At 40.3% G+C, this 21,697-nt stretch overlaps 1 protein-coding gene and 1 long non-coding RNA gene across 3 annotated transcripts in view; one reads left to right on the forward strand and one right to left on the reverse strand.

The window, feature by feature from the left end:
• Positions 1 to 21,697, forward strand: part of LOC141757110 (uncharacterized) — a 68,609-nt gene that overhangs the window by 17,047 nt on the left and 29,865 nt on the right. For both annotated transcript variants that reach the window (XR_012591587.1, XR_012591586.1), the window contains one exon: positions 14,716 to 14,817. This is a non-coding gene — a long non-coding RNA (uncharacterized LOC141757110). The remainder of the gene's footprint in view (positions 1 to 14,715; positions 14,818 to 21,697) is intronic.
• The window catches only part of gnaz (guanine nucleotide binding protein (G protein), alpha z polypeptide), a 37,329-nt gene continuing 23,573 nt past the window's right edge, over positions 7,942 to 21,697 (reverse strand). Inside the window, exon 3 of the mRNA XM_074617386.1 lies at positions 7,942 to 11,706. Coding sequence (XP_074473487.1) covers positions 11,362 to 11,706 — 345 coding nt within the window. The 3' untranslated portion in view covers positions 7,942 to 11,361. The remainder of the gene's footprint in view (positions 11,707 to 21,697) is intronic.

The following is a 21,697-nucleotide window of genomic DNA, read 5'->3' on the forward strand; positions in this document are numbered from 1 at the left end:
AGATCAAGAAAAAGGAGGACAGGTCAGGTCTTCATCTGGATGGCTCAGTTTCTAACAAGGCTACAAGTAAAGGAGAACCATAACTTTTACTAGAAAACCTGTGATTGATGCAGAGCAGATTTTGTTTCACAGCATTAACCCCTACCTCCGTGAGCTGTATGAGTATTACAAGGACAGTCCAGTGATTTGATTTTATGCACATGCACATCGATACGTCAGTCAGTCATGAGAGCGATTTACTGGAGGACCATAGCAAATCAGGGTCATGCTCATGGAATGGTGACACACTGGTTAAGATGCACAGAGCCCCACAGTCTGTCAATAAGGGAAATACACTGTGTGTTTGTGCATAGTAGGCATCACAAGAAATAACTGTTGGAGTTACTAAAGTCTAATAATGCCCCATTCAGCCAGCATTCAAACGACTAAACATTTTTATTAGAAGTTACAGTAATTGCTACAGACTAGCCACACATTATGGCAATGTGAACACGCTGTTAAAGAGCTGGATAAGTATTGCAGATTCAAATTCAGAGCAAGCTGTTCATTAAATCACTCACCCAAAGTGGGACTTTTTACAACCTTTATTTAACAAAAGAATAGACTGGACTAAAAGCAGCGGCGTATTGAGGCTGAGGAGACACCGTGCACAGGGTGGAATTTGTGTGGTCTTTTATTTGTATAGCCACCACTACAAGAAAACAGAAAAACAGTAAGCTTCAGATACTGAACTAGCTGCCAACCACAAGGCACGCTGTACTGAGCCCATGATTGGCAGACGACTTGACCACAGCAAACAACAGAAACTACAATGTACGATAACTCTGAACCCAATATCTACAAACGTTACTGCAAAACAGTGACATAGCATTATCTGTAGGAAGTTACTTTTCTGTAACTTTATTTAATCAGGTAGTCTCATTTAAGTCAAGATCTCCTTTTCAAGAGAGACCTGAGAACAATAAACATTCATAGATGGACAACCACATGAGAACAGTCTGCCTGGTGCTTGGTGTGCATCCCACATCCTGTGCTTCCTATTAGGATAGAGTTACTCTATGGGGATTTTTTAATTATTTAAACTGCTTCGTCCCTAGTTTCCTGTAGGGCTTATCGAAATCGCAATACGGCCTACTGCAATTTTCAAATTGCAGTATTTGTTAAAAGCGTACTGTGTGTCAAAATACCATTTACCATTTTCAACAGCTGCAGAGATGTCCTGGCCTACACATCATATTCTACAGACTTGAGAAAACATTTTTGTTTGGTACAGAGCCCCGCAAAAATCACACCATAATCGTTTTAATATGTTTCGCAATGAAAATGAGAATAATGATATAAAAATGGTCAGTCCCTCTTAATATGGCAAATCATATCGTAATTGCAATATCAGTCAAAATGAATCGCAGTTAGATATTTTTTCAAAATCGTGCAGCCTTAGTTTCCTGTTGAGTTGGGGGCTTTTATTTTGAAAAAAAAATCATCCGTTGCTTCCTGTGAAGATACAGTTACTCTGTGGGGCTTTTAATTTGAAAAACAAGCCTCATCCTGGCTTCCAGCCTTGTAGCTATCAGGCACGCTGAATATAAAATGGAGTATTTCATGTAAGAGAAATGGTAATACTGGTAATAATATTCCTACTGGCCATATTGGGTATGGTGGTGCGACTGCTACTACACTCTGAGTCTCTTTGTCTGTCTCTCTCCATCAGTCTGATCAGTTTATGTTCCAGTCTGGTCTAGTCCCACACTGCAGATGGCACTTAGGTTGTGTTGCCGGCTGGCAGTCCTGCTAGTGCTACCGAGGGTGGGGGGTGTTAGTTTATGTATTTGCTTTGTCTTATTTGTCTGCAGTTTTATATGTTTTCTTAAGTTGCTACCAAAATGGTGGGACTTGAGATGCAGAAAGTGTTTAGTGTCTAGTATATGGTTGCAACATTAATAAGTGAATTGGCACAAGTTTATGTTTACAAAAAGGAAGAGAGTTGAACTCTGATCATGTGGATACAGCTGAAATGAATGGACTTCTGTCTGAAATTTGATAAACACTGGTGTGACCGAATAACCCTCTTCCTTATTTTTATGACTCACTCTACATTTGGCGCCCGTGTTCTATCACATTCGATCTCTGCTGTATCAGTCACATTGATGCGCTTGATTCAGCGCAGGAATGTTGGCCCAAAAGCACTGTAAGATGGACTTGATCAAGGCTTTAGGCATCTCCAAAGGCCTGGTAAGGTAGGCCCATGTTTTTATTACATCCAGGCTACAGCAAGGAGTGATGGTTTTGCTCCTCATAGCAGCACAATAAATACAGTTACCTTGCTAGGCCAGACGTTGTTCTGCTGTTTATAATATCAGTAAAGAGGTACAATCTTGAGCTTACTCGACCATTGGACCATAAGTGAACAAGAGGTAAGTGATGGAGAGGTTATGTTCACTGTATACAGTATACTCGTAGAGGAAGGCCGTCGAGGGGAGTCTGTCTGCAGGGTCTCCTGGCGTATCCGGTTGGCACAAAAGGAGGGCCAACAAAATGATAACAGAACCCGCAGAGAGGACCTCAAGTTGGCTGTGGTTAAAAAGAAGATTTCTGCACAACTTATTTTTCGAGCATTGTACCATTTATGCTAAACATGCAGGCAACAGTAACCTATGATATAAACTTAATGTGTACATTAATGTCAGCGGTTTATCCTCAACAAATCACTAGCACAAGGGGCCGTACACATGCCGCAGCTAAAATAATTGGAAAACGCCAGCTGTGCCGCTTTTTACTTCTTTCCAATATGCTTGGCACTCCTGTCGCGCCTGCCGTTACTAAGCAACCAAAACCTGCGTGCTGCGATGACGACGAAGTTGCGGTAATTTAGCAAGGAAGCCTCACTGACTAAACTAAACACAGTCAAAACAAAGATAAATGCATTTCTAGCACCGTAAATCCTTCACAGTAGCTTTACTGCTCGATTTCTCTGTATCAGTTTGGCTCACCTTTCAACCGGATGTTGTGCCGTCCTCGGACCGAAAGAGTGAAGCCAGTAAAATAGTCCGTGGGACAGATCGTAAATCTCTGGGTAGCCCTGCATTAAAATAATCAACCTCTCCTCCATATATTTAGCGTAGACTGATATTTATGAAAGAAAGAAAAGATGTTTGCCGGCTGTGATTGGTTGCTCCTCATCACATGACGTGGTGCGCGCTGCAGCGTTCCAAAATTTTATCTCGGGGCGCAGCCATCTCGACCCAAAAAAATAGGCACTTGGGAACGCTTTCGCGCCATGACGACGTTGCTTTCACGTTTCAGCTCGCCTGCATGTGTGCGGCCCCTGAGATCGGATGCTTTCCCGTGGATTGTTAGATATCTCTTTTGGCCATGCTAGCCATGCATGTTGGTCTCTCTGTTGGTTGGTCCACCACTTTGGTCCAGACTGAAATATCTCAACTACTACAACTGGATTGCAGTGACATTTTGTGCAGACATTCATGATTCCCAACCAAAGACGTGCAACAGCTCACTGGCCACCAGCTGTGTTCCATCGCATTTTTAGCACATGCTTTTATAGCATGCTTTTAAAAGGCCACTAATCTGGACTCTCATATAACTAACTTTGAAGGGGACATATCATGCTCATTTCCAGGTTCATACTTGTGTTTTGGGTTTCTACTAGAAGATGTTTTCATGCTTTAATGTTAAAAAAAAACACATTATTTTTCTCATACCGTCTGTCTGATTACACATGTATCTGTCTGAAACGCTCCGCTTTAGTGCCTGTTTCTTTAAGACCCCCTCCTGAAAAAGCCCAGTCTGCTCTGACTGGCTTGCGAGAAAAATATGGTGCACCTTTGCAAAGGTGTAGTTCTCAAGCTGTGGGCGGTATATTCTAATGAGCCTGCATGTAACATAGGAAGGGGAGCCAAATCTGAATGGCTTGTTGAATCACGTGTTTTCTGATCTAGGCAGCCCGCAAAAAAAACTGACTGGGTCATCTTATTTCACAGTTTGTAGGTTGGTAGGCACTCCAGATGTACGAGCACAAGCACTGGAAAAGTGAGTTTTTCATGATATGTCCTCTTTAATATCATTTAAATTAAATATTCTGCAACCTTTTATACCTTAGTCTTTCACGGGTCTAACAGTGGCTGTATACAAGTTCAGTTTCTGGATGGATAAAAGTACATGCAACAATAGCAAGAGTACCGAAGAAAGGCTTGACAGCAGTCTGTAATAGACGTCAGATGGGTGAAGATGAGGTTTTGTGAGGAGAACAGTGGCTCTAAAAGACAGATGGTTTTCAGCCAGATGCCAGGGAGGGGTTGATGATATCAGTCGAGAAGTAGAGCAGATCAGCAGCGATGGTCAGGGAGGGGGGAGTGGGTTCAAGAGGGCAGAAGTTAAGTCTGCTCATGGAATTGTTTTTGTTAAGACTTCATTTTAAATGGGTTTGAGGGAGACATTGCTGTAAGCTCGTGCTAGAGGGGTCAGAGGAGGAGAGGGTGGCCAAAAGGGAGGATGAGCCTTGGCTGTCATCACTCTTTTTGGGGAGTGAACAGAGGAGGGAGGAGAGGATAGAGACGAGCTTCTGGAGATCAGAAGCAGGAGGTAGTGGAAGTAGTAAATGGCAGGTTTGCTAGCAGAGAGAGAGAGAGAGGAGATGAGATACTAAAACTCTTCCAAGAAAGCCAGACTTGTGGAATTTTCACCACAGCTGCCTGAAGGCTTGACCATCTGATTCAACCAGGTGGTTTACAGCTAAGGACCAGGTGGGAGCAGATAGACAAGCTTAGAGGAAAGGGGAGAAGGTCCAGAGGGGATGAGAGGGCAGGTATAAATGTTGAGGTCACGGAGGAGAGTCAGCTGGAGGGAGTAAAGAGGGGGGGAGCTTAGTGAAGATTAGTGGTGGTGGTGTGAGGGAAACCAGTTTAGAAGAGATCTTGTAGAGGGGAGCGGAGAGGGAAATAAGTGCTGGTCAACAAGACGTCAAGGGTCAAGAGAGGCTAGTGGCAAGGGCCTTCCTCTTTTCTCTCTTTTTTTTCTCCTTTTAAAAACATGTCTTAATGATTCAGGAGGCCTAGAAATAGACATGGTCGTGGAACATGCCAGGGATTATAGATATTTATTGTTTCAGAACTGTCATCATAAGGCCAAGAATTTATATTTGTGCCCGTGGTTGTTTGTGAACTACTTACATTTTTAGAAATGCCCTCAATCCCTTTTTCCTTATTAGATATTGGATGTCTCAATACAGATGACAAATGAGAGTTTGGCGTGGCCCCAGCTTAAATCTTACATCTACGGACAAAGCTCTTTTGATGTCTCCAAAATCTAAAAGTAAAGACAGAAGTATTTCTGTTCAGGGTTCCTAAACATTACAGCGACCCGTCAGAGAAACATAAAGTGAACGTGGCACAATACTGGCACCTGGATTTCACATCAGGACACATTGCATCATGCAGTCTGACAAAAAGACACACGATATCTTTATCTTGTGTCTTATCCTTATTTCACCCAATTCCTCTACAAGATATCTCATCACATTTCATTGTGGCTGTCTGTTCAATCTATTTGAACAAGTGATTGGAAGATTTACTCTCTTAACTTTCTCCTACAGCATTATGACATGTGACCATGTTAGAGATCATGTTATACTGAAGATATCACAAAAGAGATTGTATCAATTCTGCACAATTCTGCACCAGAATATATATATATATATATATATATATATATATATTTTTTTTTTATTTTTTTTTTTTATATATATATATTTATTTTTTTTTAGGTTGTGGCAGGCTCAGTTTAAAAGCTAGAGTGAAGATACTGGCATTATATGAAACTAGAAAACATAAGGAATCCATTGGTACCAACCATATCATAAACCACACTTACGCAAAATTTTGGAGAGGAAAAACTGGCATGACCATTTTCAAAGGGGTCCCTTGACCTCTGACCTTTAGACATGTGAATGAAAATGGGTACCCACAAGTCTCCCCTTTACAGACATGTCCACTTTATGATAATCACATGCAGTTTGGGGTCATAGTCAAGTCAGCACACTGACACACTGACAGCTGTTGTTGCCTGTTGGGCTTGAGTTTGCCATGTTATGATTTGAGCATTTTTTTTATGCTAAATGCAGTACCTGTGAGGGTTTCTGGACAATATTTTTCATTGTTTTATGTTGTTAATTGATTTCCAATAATGAATATATACATACATTTGCAAAAAGCAGCATATTTGCCCACTCGCATGTTGATAAGAGTTTTAAATATTGACAAATCTCCCTTTAAGGTACATTTTGAATGGATAAAAAATGTGCGATTCATTTTCGATTAATCACAATTAACTACGGACAATCATGTGATTAATTGCGATTAAATATTTTAATAGATTGACAGCCTTAATGTGTTCAAGTATTCACTCATTGTTGTATTTTTCAGAGCAAAATGGTAGAAAGAAACATCTTCATTCTTAGGCCTAGTCCACACTTACATGGGTATTTTTGTAAACAACATTGTCCCTCCTTCGTTCTCAAAAAATGCCGTCCACATAAGCACGGGTTTAAAAAATATCTCTGTCCAGATGAAAATGCAAAAACCAAATTGAAGCACTATCAAGGCCAGTGGGGAGGTTGGGACACACAAACACACACACAAACAAGCGACGGGGTCTGCATCGTGGGAGTGTTGCATTGGATAAGTAGCAGTGACCTCCGCAGCGCATTCTGATGCATCTGTTCCTCATTATAGCGGAAGAGTAACTGTACATTTAAGTTTCAACATGTAAAAAGTCCTGTTAGCAGGTCATTTGGCCACGTCTGCCGTTCATGCATGATGTATTCATGCTGCCGTTGCACAACATGTCACCTCGTTAGTGCCTCACAAAAGAGATAGCAGTGCACTCTCTGATGCCACAAGCCAAAAACTCCATTTTCTCTGTCTACACGTCAACTCGGAAAATCTTCACCCTGGCCGGAGTTTTACAAAAGCCCCGTTTCCAGTGACCTAAAATGACGTTTTGGGTGTGGACGAAAGGCCAAAACACATATAAAAAGCTACATTTACCAAAATACTTTTGTACGTGTGGACAAGGCTTCGGTCTTATCCCATTACCTCCCTTTTACTGTATCTGCTACTTTGGTTATTTTTTGCAATTTATGCTGCACTGATGCTTTTTTCCCTTTTACTATATTTGCAAATCTCCTCAGTGAAAGTGTAAATTGTCAATTTGTCTGTGAATCTCTGTCAAGTATACAAACTTTTTTGCATTTATTGCACTTAGCCATGTTATATGCCACAGTTTAATGGGAATCCAATCATACATATTTAAGTAACATGTGCATAGTGTGCGTTTGGTCTGGATAATGTCCACTCTATCTTACCTTGTACAACTTTTTAGCTTGCTGGTTTGCAGTGTATGTCTCTTTTACATATTATTGCTCTTATAATATGTTACAGAGGATGTTTATGTGTATTTGGTTCCCCTTTCTTATCGCTGTTTAATTTGGACAAGCTTAAGACTTTTAGCCTTCTCTATGGGATGCAGTATTGGTCAAGTAATCGAAAGTATTTGTACTTCTTAATTTACTTCGTATTGCTGCTTGTGTTCATTCCTACGATAGTAATTTCACTTTGAATAACTAGACTAGTCAACAAGTGACCCATGTGAAATTTTGAGGCGGCGAATTTCCAGTCAACATCAGCTGCTTAGCACCACCTTGTGACAACGGTCCTGAGAAAAACCCCAGACCCCACCCGTCTACCATCTCAAATTTTCACTTAGAGTCACTTCCTTCCGGATTCATTCCAATAAATGAAGAGAGAGCATTTCTATACCGCCTTTGATTTTTTTGTAGCAGCAATTCTCCCATTCAGCAGCTTTTTTTTTTTATTGTTGGCACCGACTCCTACCACATGACAGTCACAAGGCATGATTTCATCTCCCTTCTCAGTAGTGGATTTTTATTTTTGCTCATCTCTCAAACAAATTCCCACTGTTGGGGCCTGACCTGAAGATGTTTTTCACACAGTGATGTACAGTAAAGATAAGATGAATGAATATATAAAAAAACATCAGCCATACAGTACTGTAATATTTTATGTATGTTCCCCATGTCTAGCATAATGAAAGCATTATCAACACTTGAATGGTGTTTAAAAATGAAAAAAAAATCATACCACATGAGCGTAACACAGAGTTAACAGGACGGCCTGCTTGGTAGAAGCATAAAATCCTGTTCCAGGTTTGTACTATTTCTTGTCTAAATGTCTCTCAAAAGACATCATGTTAAGTGTATAAAAGAAATTCTCAGTTTGTATGCAGTGTTTGAGGTTTGCCAGAACTTCTCTGCATAAATATTAAATTAAATTAAATCTAAATTGTATGATAAGTGGGATATTTAAATCTTAAACCCATTTGTGCCCAAAGACTATATTTAGTATGATAAGGAAAACTGCCACATAATTTGTTCTGATTGGTCAAAAGTCTAGAAATTTGGTACTTAGGGCTGACCCGAATGTTTCAAATCTTCGACCGTTGTCATGGTAATCGACCTCCAAATCGGTATTTGAATGCTTCATTTTTGGTATTGCTTTGTTTTTTATAGAAGTATGTAATAATAAAGTATAAATCCCAAAATAGCCCATGAAAATAAGGAATAATCTCACAACGTTATTTATATTCAACATTAATTATTATTAATTATTCTCATCGCTGTTTGTTGTGTGCAGAGTAGATGGAGACAGACGGACAGAAGAACACGTCAGCCTGCTGCGCCGTGCGCGAAGCTTCGAATACCTTCGAATAATTCTCACCAAAGCTTCGAAACCCAAAAATGTGTATTCGGGACAGCCTTAGACATACTTTTAAATATTTAGATCACATGAAACATCACACTTTTATTAATAGTCAAAGTCAGGATTTATGAAAAATGAGGAAAAAGTAAAAAAAAAAATGATTTTTTTACACTGCATATGTGTGCATATCATTGATATTCAACTTGTTATGAGTTCATAGATACCAAATAATTGATTGTGCTCCTTGTAGTTTCGGAGATACAGACATTTGCTTATCATACTATATCTAGTATTTGGGCAAAATATATATTGTAAAAACAGTAGTCCCATCTGCCCAAAGACAAGATATAATATGATAAGAAAAACTCACTTTTTAGCTCAACAGATTTTGAAAATGTCTTCAGATTTGTTCTGCAAGCCCAAAGGAACACTTCCACCAAAGGAAATTAAACATTCAAGTTATGGGCACAAATGGGTTAAAGACTAAAAATTGCAAAACAAAACCTTTATTTAGGGACAGACATGTTGGGTCAGCTGGGGTTTACACACTAATGAGAGTGGAATCCGTATACGCTGTCACCTCATCTTACATAGGCCAAGTTCATTCAGGAGTAATTTAATTGCATACTTTATGTCCGAATTATGCGCGCCCCAGCGGCTTCATTGTATGGCGAGGACAAACACGTCATGATTTTGTACACTGAGGATGGAAGCGAGGACTTCGGACAGTACGTCCTCTTCCGGGTTGCAAATCATTTGATGCAGCATAATTACGAAAGAATAAGAAAGATCAGTGAACCAGCTCATCATCCCAAACACATTTAAAGCACAACCACCACCCAAAAACACATTTACTACACCATGAAAATTTGCATAAGTTGTTTTATTCGTAGTTATTGTCCTCTTTATACTTCTTTTTTAAATTGTTTTGTCTTTTGTTGAAGTGGACATCCCGTAAAGTCAAGCCTGAGCCCTTAGCTGAGTTGTTTGCACATCACCGTCTGAACTGAAAGGAAAGGGTAAGAGGAGGAGCAGAGTGGGCTTTTCCTCCTTCTCTTTCTCTCGCTCTCTCTCTTTCTCTCATTTACAGTATCCCAACTCAACCTTTTATTTTCATTTGTTTGAACAAAGAGTGTACCTTACAGTATATTTACACATCATACTGACTGGCTGTTTCACAAATTTCCACTTAGATAATGCAAGGAAGATTGAACTTTCAAGATTTGCGTCTTTGTATTTTTCTACAGTCTTGTTCTCCTTTGATCCGCTTTCTCCTCTCATGCTAACTTTTGTAGTGAGATTCTCCTTGACATTATTGTAATCATCAATACCGCCATCATCATCAGTCATCTTTTTCATCATCATAACATCATATTCACCGTTATTATATTCATATAACTCTTTTCAATAGATTCCTCTCTGACAACTGTACAATCGTACACAGTGTTTGACTTTTATATATATTTTTGGGAATATATTATTTAAACCTAAGAAAAGAGGAACGTAATCCCAAAGAAAATATATTAGTATCCCAAAGTAACAAAATCATGCATGTTTTAATGTATTTGTCCATAAAAACAAAACAAAAAATTAACGTCTGAATGGATGGGATCTGGTTTTATTTACAAATTGATCTTGGCACTGTTTTTGTTGTCTCTTTGCTGGAAACTGGAATGATCATAAAGAATACTTTTGACTCTACCGAGCATAAACACTCTCCTGGTATTAGAAGTCAGTGACCTGCTTTAAAAGGCAGGTTTGAGAGACATATTCTTTTTTTTTTAAAGCACAAAAAAATAAAAGAAAGACGGGAAAAGAACAACATTAGAGAGTCGACCAGGGGAAGGGGACGGGGGGGCAGAACAGAAAGTGTGTAGAAAATGTATTTCACTTCAGCTTTACACTGTGGCAGTTTCCTCTTTTAGGCAGAAACCCTGTGACATCATGTCTACTGACATTTTTTTTTTTTTCCTCAGCAATACAGGCTCTCCCCACGTCTCATCGGTGCACTCATTGTTAGGGTGAAGATCCAAAAGAGAACATTGATTCTGTCAAAATTCGTCTCGTAAAGCAGCATTAATTGACTGTGGCAAATAAAACAAAGGAGACAAAAGTAACCGAAAAACCACCAGTGCAGACCTTCTACCTCAGGTTTGGCAGGCAGGTAGGGGTAGCTGTCTAAAATTTCCAGTGTTGCCGCGTCAAACAAGCGCTTGACTGTTGTTCCAAAGTGTGTGAGCAAACATAATGTGTGTCGTGTGTGTGTGTCTGTGTGTGTGTTTGGGTGTCTCTGCAAACTCATATTCAGTGCAAACACATTGGGTAAAAATCCCATCTTGACCATGGCCCATCAGCTCTTTTGTTTCAACTGAAACACATAAATCTACAGTATCGTCCATCCCTGACCATCTCACTACCTCACCTCCTTTGCAGGTCTCTGTTGCACCTCTTCAAAGAGATAAACAGGCAGACTGACATGCCTTTTGTTTATCCAGCCTGATGGCGGGCCAACCGCTGCCGCCTTACCCCCCCAATCCCCCATCCCCTACCCCCAACCCAGCATCAGGTCCTAGCACAGCCCAATGTACTTGAGATTGTTCTGGATGATCACGTCCGTGACAGCGTCGAACACAAACTGGATGTTGCTGGTGTCAGTGGCACAGGTGAAGTGCGAATAGATCTCCTTGGTCTCCTTGTTGCGGTTGAGGTCCTCGAACTGCCGCTGCACATAGACGGCGGCCTCCTCGTAGGTGTTCTGACCTTTGTAGTCGGGGAAGCACACTGTCAGAGGAATGCGTTTGATCTTCTCAGCCAACAGGTCCTTCTTGTTGAGGAAGAGGATGAGCGACGTGTTGGTGAACCAGTTGTTGTTGCAGATGGAGTCGAACAGGCGCAAGCTCTCGGCCATGCGGCTCTGTGGGGATGTGGGAAGAGAAAGGAAATACATGAGAATCAAGACGCTTTTGAACCCGATATCCCCCGTCCCGACAATGATCAGCAAACCCCCTGGATCTAAAGATTATCTTTGCAGATATTCCTGTGGTGTGAGGTATGTTACGAGTGTTTTTTACAACCCCCGATCGGTTCAGAAGTCCATCCTGGCACCGATTTCAAATCGTTAATATTGAACATGTTCAATATTCAATATTTGAAATCGGATCTCCTGTTGTGTGTGAGGAACCCCCAGGACAGCCGTTGACGCAGTCACCTCGGAAAGAACGGTAGCCAATTGAGAACCAAACTGACTGAAGCGGAAGGACAACAATCGCCATCATGGCGACCACGGCTAATTCATGGGCTAATGCAAAACGCGAAGCATAAAGTTGTAGTAAGATGGACCTCAGAAATGAAGGACCAACTTGTTGATTTGTGGCAACAACACAAGGGTTTATTTTAAATGTCTCCATGACTTCATCCATAAATTTTTTTATTTTTCTTCTCAAATTTTTTTCAGTACAAAGTAGTGCAAAAAATAACATCGCTAATTGTTTCTGCTCGTCGTCCGCCATGATTGTTCACGTCTTTTTTAGTCGGGACTCTTGTTCTGTTAGTGTGTGGTTTGCTGTTTTGGCCAAAGTCGTTGCTCACCACACACTATAGGAACAAAACTGAAACAGTTCTTTGAAGCAACAACCTAAATCATCCCAATTCATCACACAATCAGACCTCATTCACACGAGCAGGACCATACAATTTGGCAAAACCCAAGGGAGGAAGTCACACCATATACGGCAAGAATTGAGGATGAAAAGGAAGATAACCGACTGAATGACTGACTAGCCAACGGCGCGGCTTCTCTGTTATGTCAACAGAGACTCAGACAAATGAAGACCTGCATTTGAACTCTCTGCAAATTCTCCTTCTCTTTTTTTTTACCTCCCTACTACTCTCTGTCTCCAAGTCCAAAACTGTGAAATGATCATTTGTAATTTTATTCATTACAGAAAAACCTCACTCTTGTGAAGAATAGTTAATTGTCATATATGTCAATTTGAATGGATCAGGTGGAGGCAGAGACAAAGACTGCATCGACAGATAGGCTGTTTACACTGAAGACAGACTGCTCAGGCTCTATGATATTGTTTTTCTTCTTCAGCCTCATAAATAAATCTTAACAAAGGCCCTCCAGATGTTGATGCATTATCATTTATAGCCGGAAGGACCACATTAGGTGTCACATTTTTTTCCCTCCGAAATTAATTATTAAGATTTGTTTCACAATTCTGTCATGGAAATCACTGATGTCTGCCATGTCCTGCAGATAAATGAATTAAGGGAAGAGTACCACGTGACCGGTATCGGCATAAAATCCGACCTTTAACACCGTACCAATACCGGAGAAAAAGTCTATGTGCATCCGTGCGTATATGTGTGCACGTGCATGTATGCATCCATGTGCTTCTGTACAGTTAAAGTGCTCATGTGACGTTTGAATGTATGAGAGAAAAAAAGAGTGAAAAAGAGAAAGTTGATCTGTTCATGGCAGCTGCTGGCATGTGGCGACTGGCCAGTAGCTTGTGACTGGGAGGTTGTCAGATGGAAGACTGCTGTTTAAAAGGTTACAGAAACAACATGGTGCTCTGAGCAAATCACAAGATCTGCTGCACAGCATGAAAAAAAAGACACTGAGAGGGGAATAGCGAAGGATTAGACAATCATAGTGCAGATTCAAAGTTAGCCCTGATTATTCAGTGTTGTAAGTACACTATTTTTGGATAATGATGAAAAGGCTGTGAGAAACAAAGGTTGCATGTAACCCTGATACGCTGTTCAAAATTCTTCTTTTGATTTTTTTTACAGCGGCTAATGTAGGTTAAAAACATTTATTGGATTATTTATGTCCATTAAAGGGTCAGTGTGTAAAATTTGGGGGGATCTATTAACAGAAATAGAATAAATAGTTCTCGGACGCGCTTGTGAAACTCCGATAACGTGAGCCACAGAATGCAAAACTGTGGTACCGCCAGCCGCTGTTCCGTTGCTCCTAAAGTAGTGTTATTATGGTAAGGATGGCCTCTTAGCGAGGCGAACGTTACCGCGGTTTTACACTCGGCTGCTCACTTTACTAAAGTCTTAGATATGGAGGAGTGAGCGGAAGGGTGCTCAGTTGGTTCCAATCTGCAACCACACCACTAGATGCAGCCAAATCCTACACACTGTACCTTTAAAGATTCATCTTTATAATAAATTCTATAGAAAAATAGAGTTTTCTCTAGGCAGTCTGTCAAGTTTGACAAAGTAGCGTATGTACTGTCGTAGTGTATAATCACCTGACACTAAAAATGGTTGTGTTTTCGTTAGCTTAGAATGAGCGCTTCATATCTACATAGGGAGCGGGTCCTCTTCATGGAATCCACCATGTTGCTCCGCCATGTTTCTACAGTAGCCCACAACGGACAAACCAAACACTGACTCTAGGGAGAGCCTTTCACGTTTTTACATTACCTGAAGGCCACCGTAGTTCTCCGACACGCTCGTGAAACCACGGTTTTGTACTCAGTGGCTCACGTTACCGCAGTCTTGGAAAGGGAGGAGTGAGCCAGTGAGGGTACTCGTTGTAATCTGCAACCACACCACTAGATGCCACCAATTCTTACACACTGTACCTTAAAGATGCATCTTTATAATTAATTAAGAATAATAAAAGAAAAATTCCAGAAACACGCTGAAAATAAATTGAGATCTATTGAAAATACAAGAACTGCGAAGAAATAATTAAACTGAGGCTTTGCTCAATACAAATATTCATTAATGCCGTTCCTTTCTGCTCCCGTTCTCTCACGTCGTTACCCTCAGCCTGAAACATAAGCTCTCCTTTCTGTATAAGCATGCTCCCCTAAAGGGACTATAAGACTGGCCCTTAAACATTGTACACTACACATAGTCATGTCAGGCTGTTTGACCTCACTCTTCCTCTTTGCAGGGTGTGAAAACAAGAGCCCAGCTGCTAACCGAGTGTGTCAGGAGACAGCCAGCTGAGCCCAGGGAATCTCTTCACCTGCATGGCCACTACAGCGCTCATACAGTAAGAGTTTCTTAATGGGGAGCGGGAGAAGAGGGGGGGGGGGGGCAACATCTAAGAGCACTAAAGCATGCAGACCCCCTCCCTTTGCTTCAAACACCCACTGATACACACACACACACACACACACATATATCCCCCAGACACACACTTCTTTCCCCCTCACCTCCTCCTGTCAGAGTAGTCCAGAGGCGCAGGCTTTAATTAAGCTTAAGTATTAATGAGGAGGTTCAGCCCTGTGTCATTGCTTTGTTTCCCATAAATACAAATCACTCAAGTGTGCAGCCACCCCCCTTCGTAATCCATTAAGGTTCATTTTAAATGTCATAGCCTTACAAGACGGGGCACTTTGCTCTTATCCACTGAGATGATTTCCTCTGTCATGTATGTTTTTTTTCCCGCCGCACCTGAAGATGACATTTTTCTCCCCTTTCTGTTGAATTACTAATATCTCTGTTACTCTGAGCAGCAGGTCTAGATTTCAAAACAAACACAGTATAATTGTACATATAACATTATTCTCCCGCTAGAATCTCATCGAAATCACAGTTTTGATTTTCAGCTATAAGCACATTTGAATTACAGTTTTATATAATTGTTTGTTTATGCTGTAGATGATGTCCAGCTGAAGGTAAACGTTTTCACACTGTGTTTGTTGTATTACAAGGCATAAGGCAAAACTAGCAATGGGTGAGCTAACTTAATACTAATACTAATACTAGAGATGTTCCGATTCCATTTCGTTTTGGCTGAATTTGCGGTATTGTCCGATACTGATGTGATATGAAGCACTTTTGTAGCATCTAACTGAATCTCCTGCTTCCCTGTTTGTACTTTCAAATATCTGCTTTATTTTACTGTTTCACATTCAGCTGCATAGGAGTCGTGTTAAGTTGCTGCTGATGAAAACCATAATTTCCTGATTTTGCTGCTTCATGATAAAAGCTTTCGAATACCAATATAACGGGGGGCTTTTATTGTGAAGAATATAGGAAATGAAATGTGTTTATCACCGTTTTACAGCCGCTCCTTTGGCCACTAGTCACAGCCGTGGTTGCACGCAGCCAAGCAGGTAGCACTGTTGTAATGGAGACGGTGCAAAGACTGGCGTACTTGCCGATACCCAATCCCGAATTTTGGGCAGTAACAGACGCATTCCAAAAATGGTATCGGAACAATTCTACTTAATACTGCGTGTAACATCGTGTGTAGCATTAAATCTTCAGACTGGAGGTCATCGTAGAGCATTTCAATAACATTTAAGATAAATTGAATCTGGCCAATATGCAATAAATAAGCTTTTGCTCCTACAGTTTAGTGATGAAAAAGCTAGATAGTATAAGGGATACACTGAGAGCATGTATAGCCTGGTAAGGAAAATATTGGCAAAAAAAAGCATGACATGTTTTTCTCACTTGGTGTGTCCTTGAGCAGTAGCATTACGTTTCCTGGAGAGCTCTCTTTCAAAACACCATTATGTCATATGAAGCAATTCAATTACATGATAGTAATGCCTTTGATAACCCATTAGGCGGTTAAGATGCTGTAGCCAAGCGAGGGAGAATACTCCTGAATGCATTTTGAGACACCAGTCTGACACCTTCCTCTGTGTTTCTGAGGCGACGTGATGTGATTTAAAGCCACCGATCAGGGAAGCTGTCATTTCACGTTCAGATCAGTGCATACGTCGTCTTTGCCGTGGCTCGGGAGGAAAAGTGCACATGACAAACTTTGACATAAAAAACATCAGTAATTAATTTCCACTCGTCTTTCATGTGACAGGCAATTAATTCCCCGTTTTGAGAGATTAATAATATAATAATTGGGACAATAGAAATAGAGCTGACACTGCAGTCAGTGTGTGCCTTGATGTTTGGCTAACACAAGCTTAAACAAGCGCCAACCTCACATTTCATTTTCACCTCACATACACACAGAATTCACTGCAGTTGCTCAGCCCCAGTCATTGCACATAAACCTGCACCACACATTCATAATGATGCACCCAGAAACACACAATACATGCATGCACATATACACCTCATATCTATTCTCTCCAGCGCTGCTGTTTGTTGCACAACCCCCCCCCCCCCCCCCTTCTTCTTCTTCCCTCCTCTCCCCTTCTCATCCTCCCTTCCCTAGTCACAGCTCACTGTCAACAGCGCAGGATTAGGAGCATTTGACTGGCCTGTTGCTAAGCAACAGTAACCATGGCAACCGATTCATTATGAAGACAGGGATGGGACAGGGAAAATGCATCAGGGAATGGGTTGATGGGTAAATGTTGTACTGTAATTATTATGGTGTATTTTCAGTCTTGTGTGAGCTGGTGCATTGAAACTGAACCGGCGTCGATCTGGTCGGACGAAGTTTGTTTTCTGCTCGTGTGACATTGTACGAAGCTTTGAAGGTTTAGATCACTATGATGATCACTGGACACAACAAGCCACCCTTATGAAAATGGCACCTTTTCCTCTAATGAGGAACCCTTCAAAGTAACCGTTTTGTATATGTAACACTGTTTTCCGGAGCCATCAATTAGTGATCATCATACATACGCATGCACATAAAAACTGATGAATGTCCCATAATTAGACGCATCATTCAACTTCAACTCCCCTGTTGTGTTGTTTTCTATTAGATAAGACAAAATTCCTTCGAACATGCTCAACAGTGCATTCTGCTACTGTGGTTTTAGACCAGCGTTGCCCGATAATTATCGTATTTGTACAATAATTTTGCCCTTTGCACCATGTACGATCAATAATGCCGAAAGTGCCATAATGTACGTTAATTTGACCATTTTGAGGCTCACAAGTAATAGTTGGTTTTAGTCCGTGCTGTCTCATTTTAATTAATTTCCGGATGGATCCTACATCCATGTGTACGCATAGCTTTGAATACACCAGTTATTTGTTTAGTTAGCTATATCTTATGGTCTTAACTGTTTTCAAGCAGAATATGAATATGATTATGCGTATGATAATTTCCCTCAAAATACGATAATTTTAAGCCTCTGGTATGATAGATTAACATTTACCTTCTGTTCCACACTAAGAAATAGAAGAGTCGCACTTGGACTAAAATTGATGAGTCACCTTTGGTCCAGAAAGCTGAATCAGTGACTGTGTTTGATTGTTTAATCTCACAAAGGTTTATGTCAGTGAACATTATTGACTCAGTATGCTAAGGCTAAGGTAAAGGAAGTTATATATGTCTTTGCTGGTAGTTCATGTTGTGCTTATCAACATGAGAACAGGAAGGTCTCCTAATAAGATATCAGAGTTTTCATTGAGTCAAAGAATCACTGATGCTGGAGGGAAATTACCTCCACTGCTAGGGCAGTTGAAACAAATTAAAATTACAGCTTCTCCTTAACAATGCATGCATTGGAATTGAAGATGTAACTATGTAAAAGCCATTAATTGGCAATCAATGTATATGCTGTACATACAACAGCTTTACTGCAAATGTATTCTTCAAGGGAGGCTTAAACCAGTCTATGTGACATAGGCCATGCCTCTACAGCGCCTTCTGACAATGTCTCAGCTGTGAAATCTAGTGTGTGTATTGTACAATCTGATAAATATGAATTTCAAATGAGGTTATTTTGCTACAGGTTAGCTATCCTGCAAAAGGCTAAGGCAAGGATGTGGTCATGTTTCTGATCTTTATCGAAACATCTGTTGAGTCTACACAGATGTCTCTTTTTTTGTACAAGTCGACCAAACAGATGGAAAACATTTTCGTAGAACTATGCACATGTTTCCCCAGAGGTCTGTCCGCCTATTATTCTGCTATTTATTATCATATTTTGCTGTAGTCAGTATCTGTTTTCTGGTAGGTTGAAATATATTGCCTTGTCTCTGCTTGGAGCATGGTAGCTGACCCAATCCTTTACCCTCACATTGTACTGACCTTCATAGTACCTAACCTTAATCTTAACTGATGCTTGACCCAATTTAACATAAATCAGATTTGGTTTCACTGCTGTTTTATTCCCCATCAACTGCATGTAAAAATGTGTAACCAGAGACACATATACGGTACACAGATACAAACACTCGTCTCTTACTCACATTGCAGATGTATTGAGCATGTAGAGGCTAGACTATGTGTTAGGTAACAGCTGTTCAGCAGCGTGCTGTCAGCTGACAGTGGTTATGGAAGCGGGCGGCTCCAAGATGCAGGAATTCACTGAGGAGCCTTGTGTGGATGTCGAAGAAACCACAGCGACATACCTGCACTTAATCCAGCAACATTTAGATTAGGTGTACTCTGAATGTGACATTTGGAAATACTGCTGCATTATGCCGACTGCCTGATGCTCCCGTAGATTTATGAGGGTGTGGCTTGATGTCCTGTTTGGCCACCATTATGTGGTTTGTGTGCTAGTTACAGCCTCTCTTTCACAAATCTGCATTTGTATAAATGTTCAGCCTACATCACATGTACATACTACAAATTACTGTAGTATCTCAGCCATGACATCAATGTGTTTCTGTGTTACTGTATGAGTATTTTGTCAGTGATGCATTTATACTGACACATTTATTCAGCATTGTTGTGGTGTGATTGTTTGCATAGTGTGATATTCAGTTTAAAATATATGTGAGTAGATCATCTCTTTAATAAGCTCTCCATCCTGTTACACGTCTACTCTGCACATTACTGTCAATTGCGTGTTCTATCCATCCATTATATATTGTATATAATTATACTTGAGGCTATTAAAACGCTGTCACATCTGTTATAAAACCACCTACTGGGTAATGTAATTGCAAGTTATATAAGGTATGGCCTACTATTTACAATTCTGGCTTCACATGTGCCCTACAAAATGTAATTTTTTTCCTAAATTCTTGACTTGATGATTATTTAACAACAGATGTGTTTGTTTTAATGTCTTGAAAGTCATGAATATTAGATTTTGGTTTATGCGCTATTGCCATTGACATGGTGTCGAATCTAAACTCATTTTATAGCACAATATTTCACACATTTAGAATTTTTAAACCAATTTCTTTAAACCAAAAGATTTGAGCTCATTGCTAATAATACTGTAGCTAATAACAATATTAGAAATGTTAGCTTCCACAATTTCTAACCATGTGCTGTGGTGAGAGACAGGCAACTGAGCATGGAATAGTTAATTAGCTGAAGCACATTGTTGGTACGCAGTTTTGGCAGCTGAGCTACTAGTATGCCAGTGGCTGTCTTTAACCTGTTAAGCCTTAGCTCCATCCCTCGGAAAAAAACGGCTAAAATAACATACACAAAATGAATCAGGAATAGCTCTTCCACCATAAGACTTATACGCATATATTTGGTCTCCTCTGAAAGGTACGAAGCTAAGGAATATTAATCCATTGTAAGTAAACTAAACTCTACTATTATTTCAGAGAAAACGGAGATACAATAAAGGAAAAAAATAAAATTTTTATCCTGAAATAAAATCTTAATTTCAAAGCCAATCTCACCATTATGACCAAGACCCCATGTAAATGGACGCTGTATTTTGTCGAGGTGCGTTTTGGTGCATTAGAAAGCTCGGAATTTTTTGTTTCAAGCGATACCAAGCATGTTATTGTAGACCAATGAGAAATGGTTCTTTTGAACATAACTTGCTCGTATGTTTACGAAGCTAATATTTCTACGACTTTATTGTTAAAATACTTCTTAATAAGACATAGTTTGGACAACATACAGTTGGTTTATGGATTCTGAAAGCTGAAGACCTCATGTTTTCAAAACAGTACAACATGCATATATCTTCTATAAGTAGATCATCTTCCATTGCGCCTTTTTGTAAATACGCCACAGGGTTCGACCAAATGCACACGGCCATAAACTTAGCTGTATGCCGCTATATGCTTGCTGGCCCTTGTGCAGATCCTCAAATGATGAACATGGTTGGTGAGTAATGGTATGCTTTTTGCTTTGTCTTTGGTCTCACAATATAGCTCGCACTGAATATGGCTAGCCTTTCACAGTACCCATGCAAGAAAACCATTTTGGAAATACCCGACCATTGCTAGATTAATTCATGGTATTTTAAGTACCAACCATTTGATGTGGTTGACTGGTAGTACTGATGACTACATGTGAATAGCATCAATCTGGTAATGCTCATCACAGACACTGCAGCGGTAACATACAGACAACTCTTCAAAACACATCTTAATCTAAAATGCACAAGATGTACCTTAGACTCATTCAGCTGATGCCTGGCAAGTCTCTGTGCTAATGCAGTTAATGGGAACACAAAGGCTATTTGTGAAAAGGTTTCACTTGAATCAGATAAGGCAACATGTTACAGTCTGGCCTCTGAAAATCACAGCCGGCATTAATGTTACTATGTCACAAGTTTGTCGTCGTCCAACTAAAGACACCCCTGGTGTGTTCAAAGTGATCTTTGTCTTCACATGTTAAAACACATAAAACTGTAAAGGAAGTCATTGATTCAACCACAGCCTATAACCATGAAAATGTATTTGCAGAAGTCTTATTCACAGTCGGCTCTGCAGCAGGATGGCTGCTCTAATTGCACGATGTCTTTCCTTCTGGTACTTTTGATCCATTGCTGTATCTTCTTCCTCTCCTGTCTTAGAATAATAAAAGTTGTTTTTTTTAGCACCTGTGAACTCCCATTGCTACACGGTGCCTTCACAATCTGCTAATTCTCACAGGTACAGCCTCACACTTTATTCTGTGAACTCAATTAACACCATACTGCATTTTTCTCCTTAGACTTTATTTTTAACCTATAAAACTAATTGATTTCATGTTCCAACCCGGCCGGTGTACTCCCTGTTTTATCCGGGTAACCCATGAGTTATCAGGCCAGTTCACTTACAGGAATGACAAAGTTTCCTCTGTTCTC

The sequence above is a fragment of the Sebastes fasciatus genome, chromosome 19 (assembly GCF_043250625.1).
Source record: "Sebastes fasciatus isolate fSebFas1 chromosome 19, fSebFas1.pri, whole genome shotgun sequence".
Classification (NCBI taxonomy): Eukaryota; Metazoa; Chordata; class Actinopteri; order Perciformes; family Sebastidae; genus Sebastes; species Sebastes fasciatus.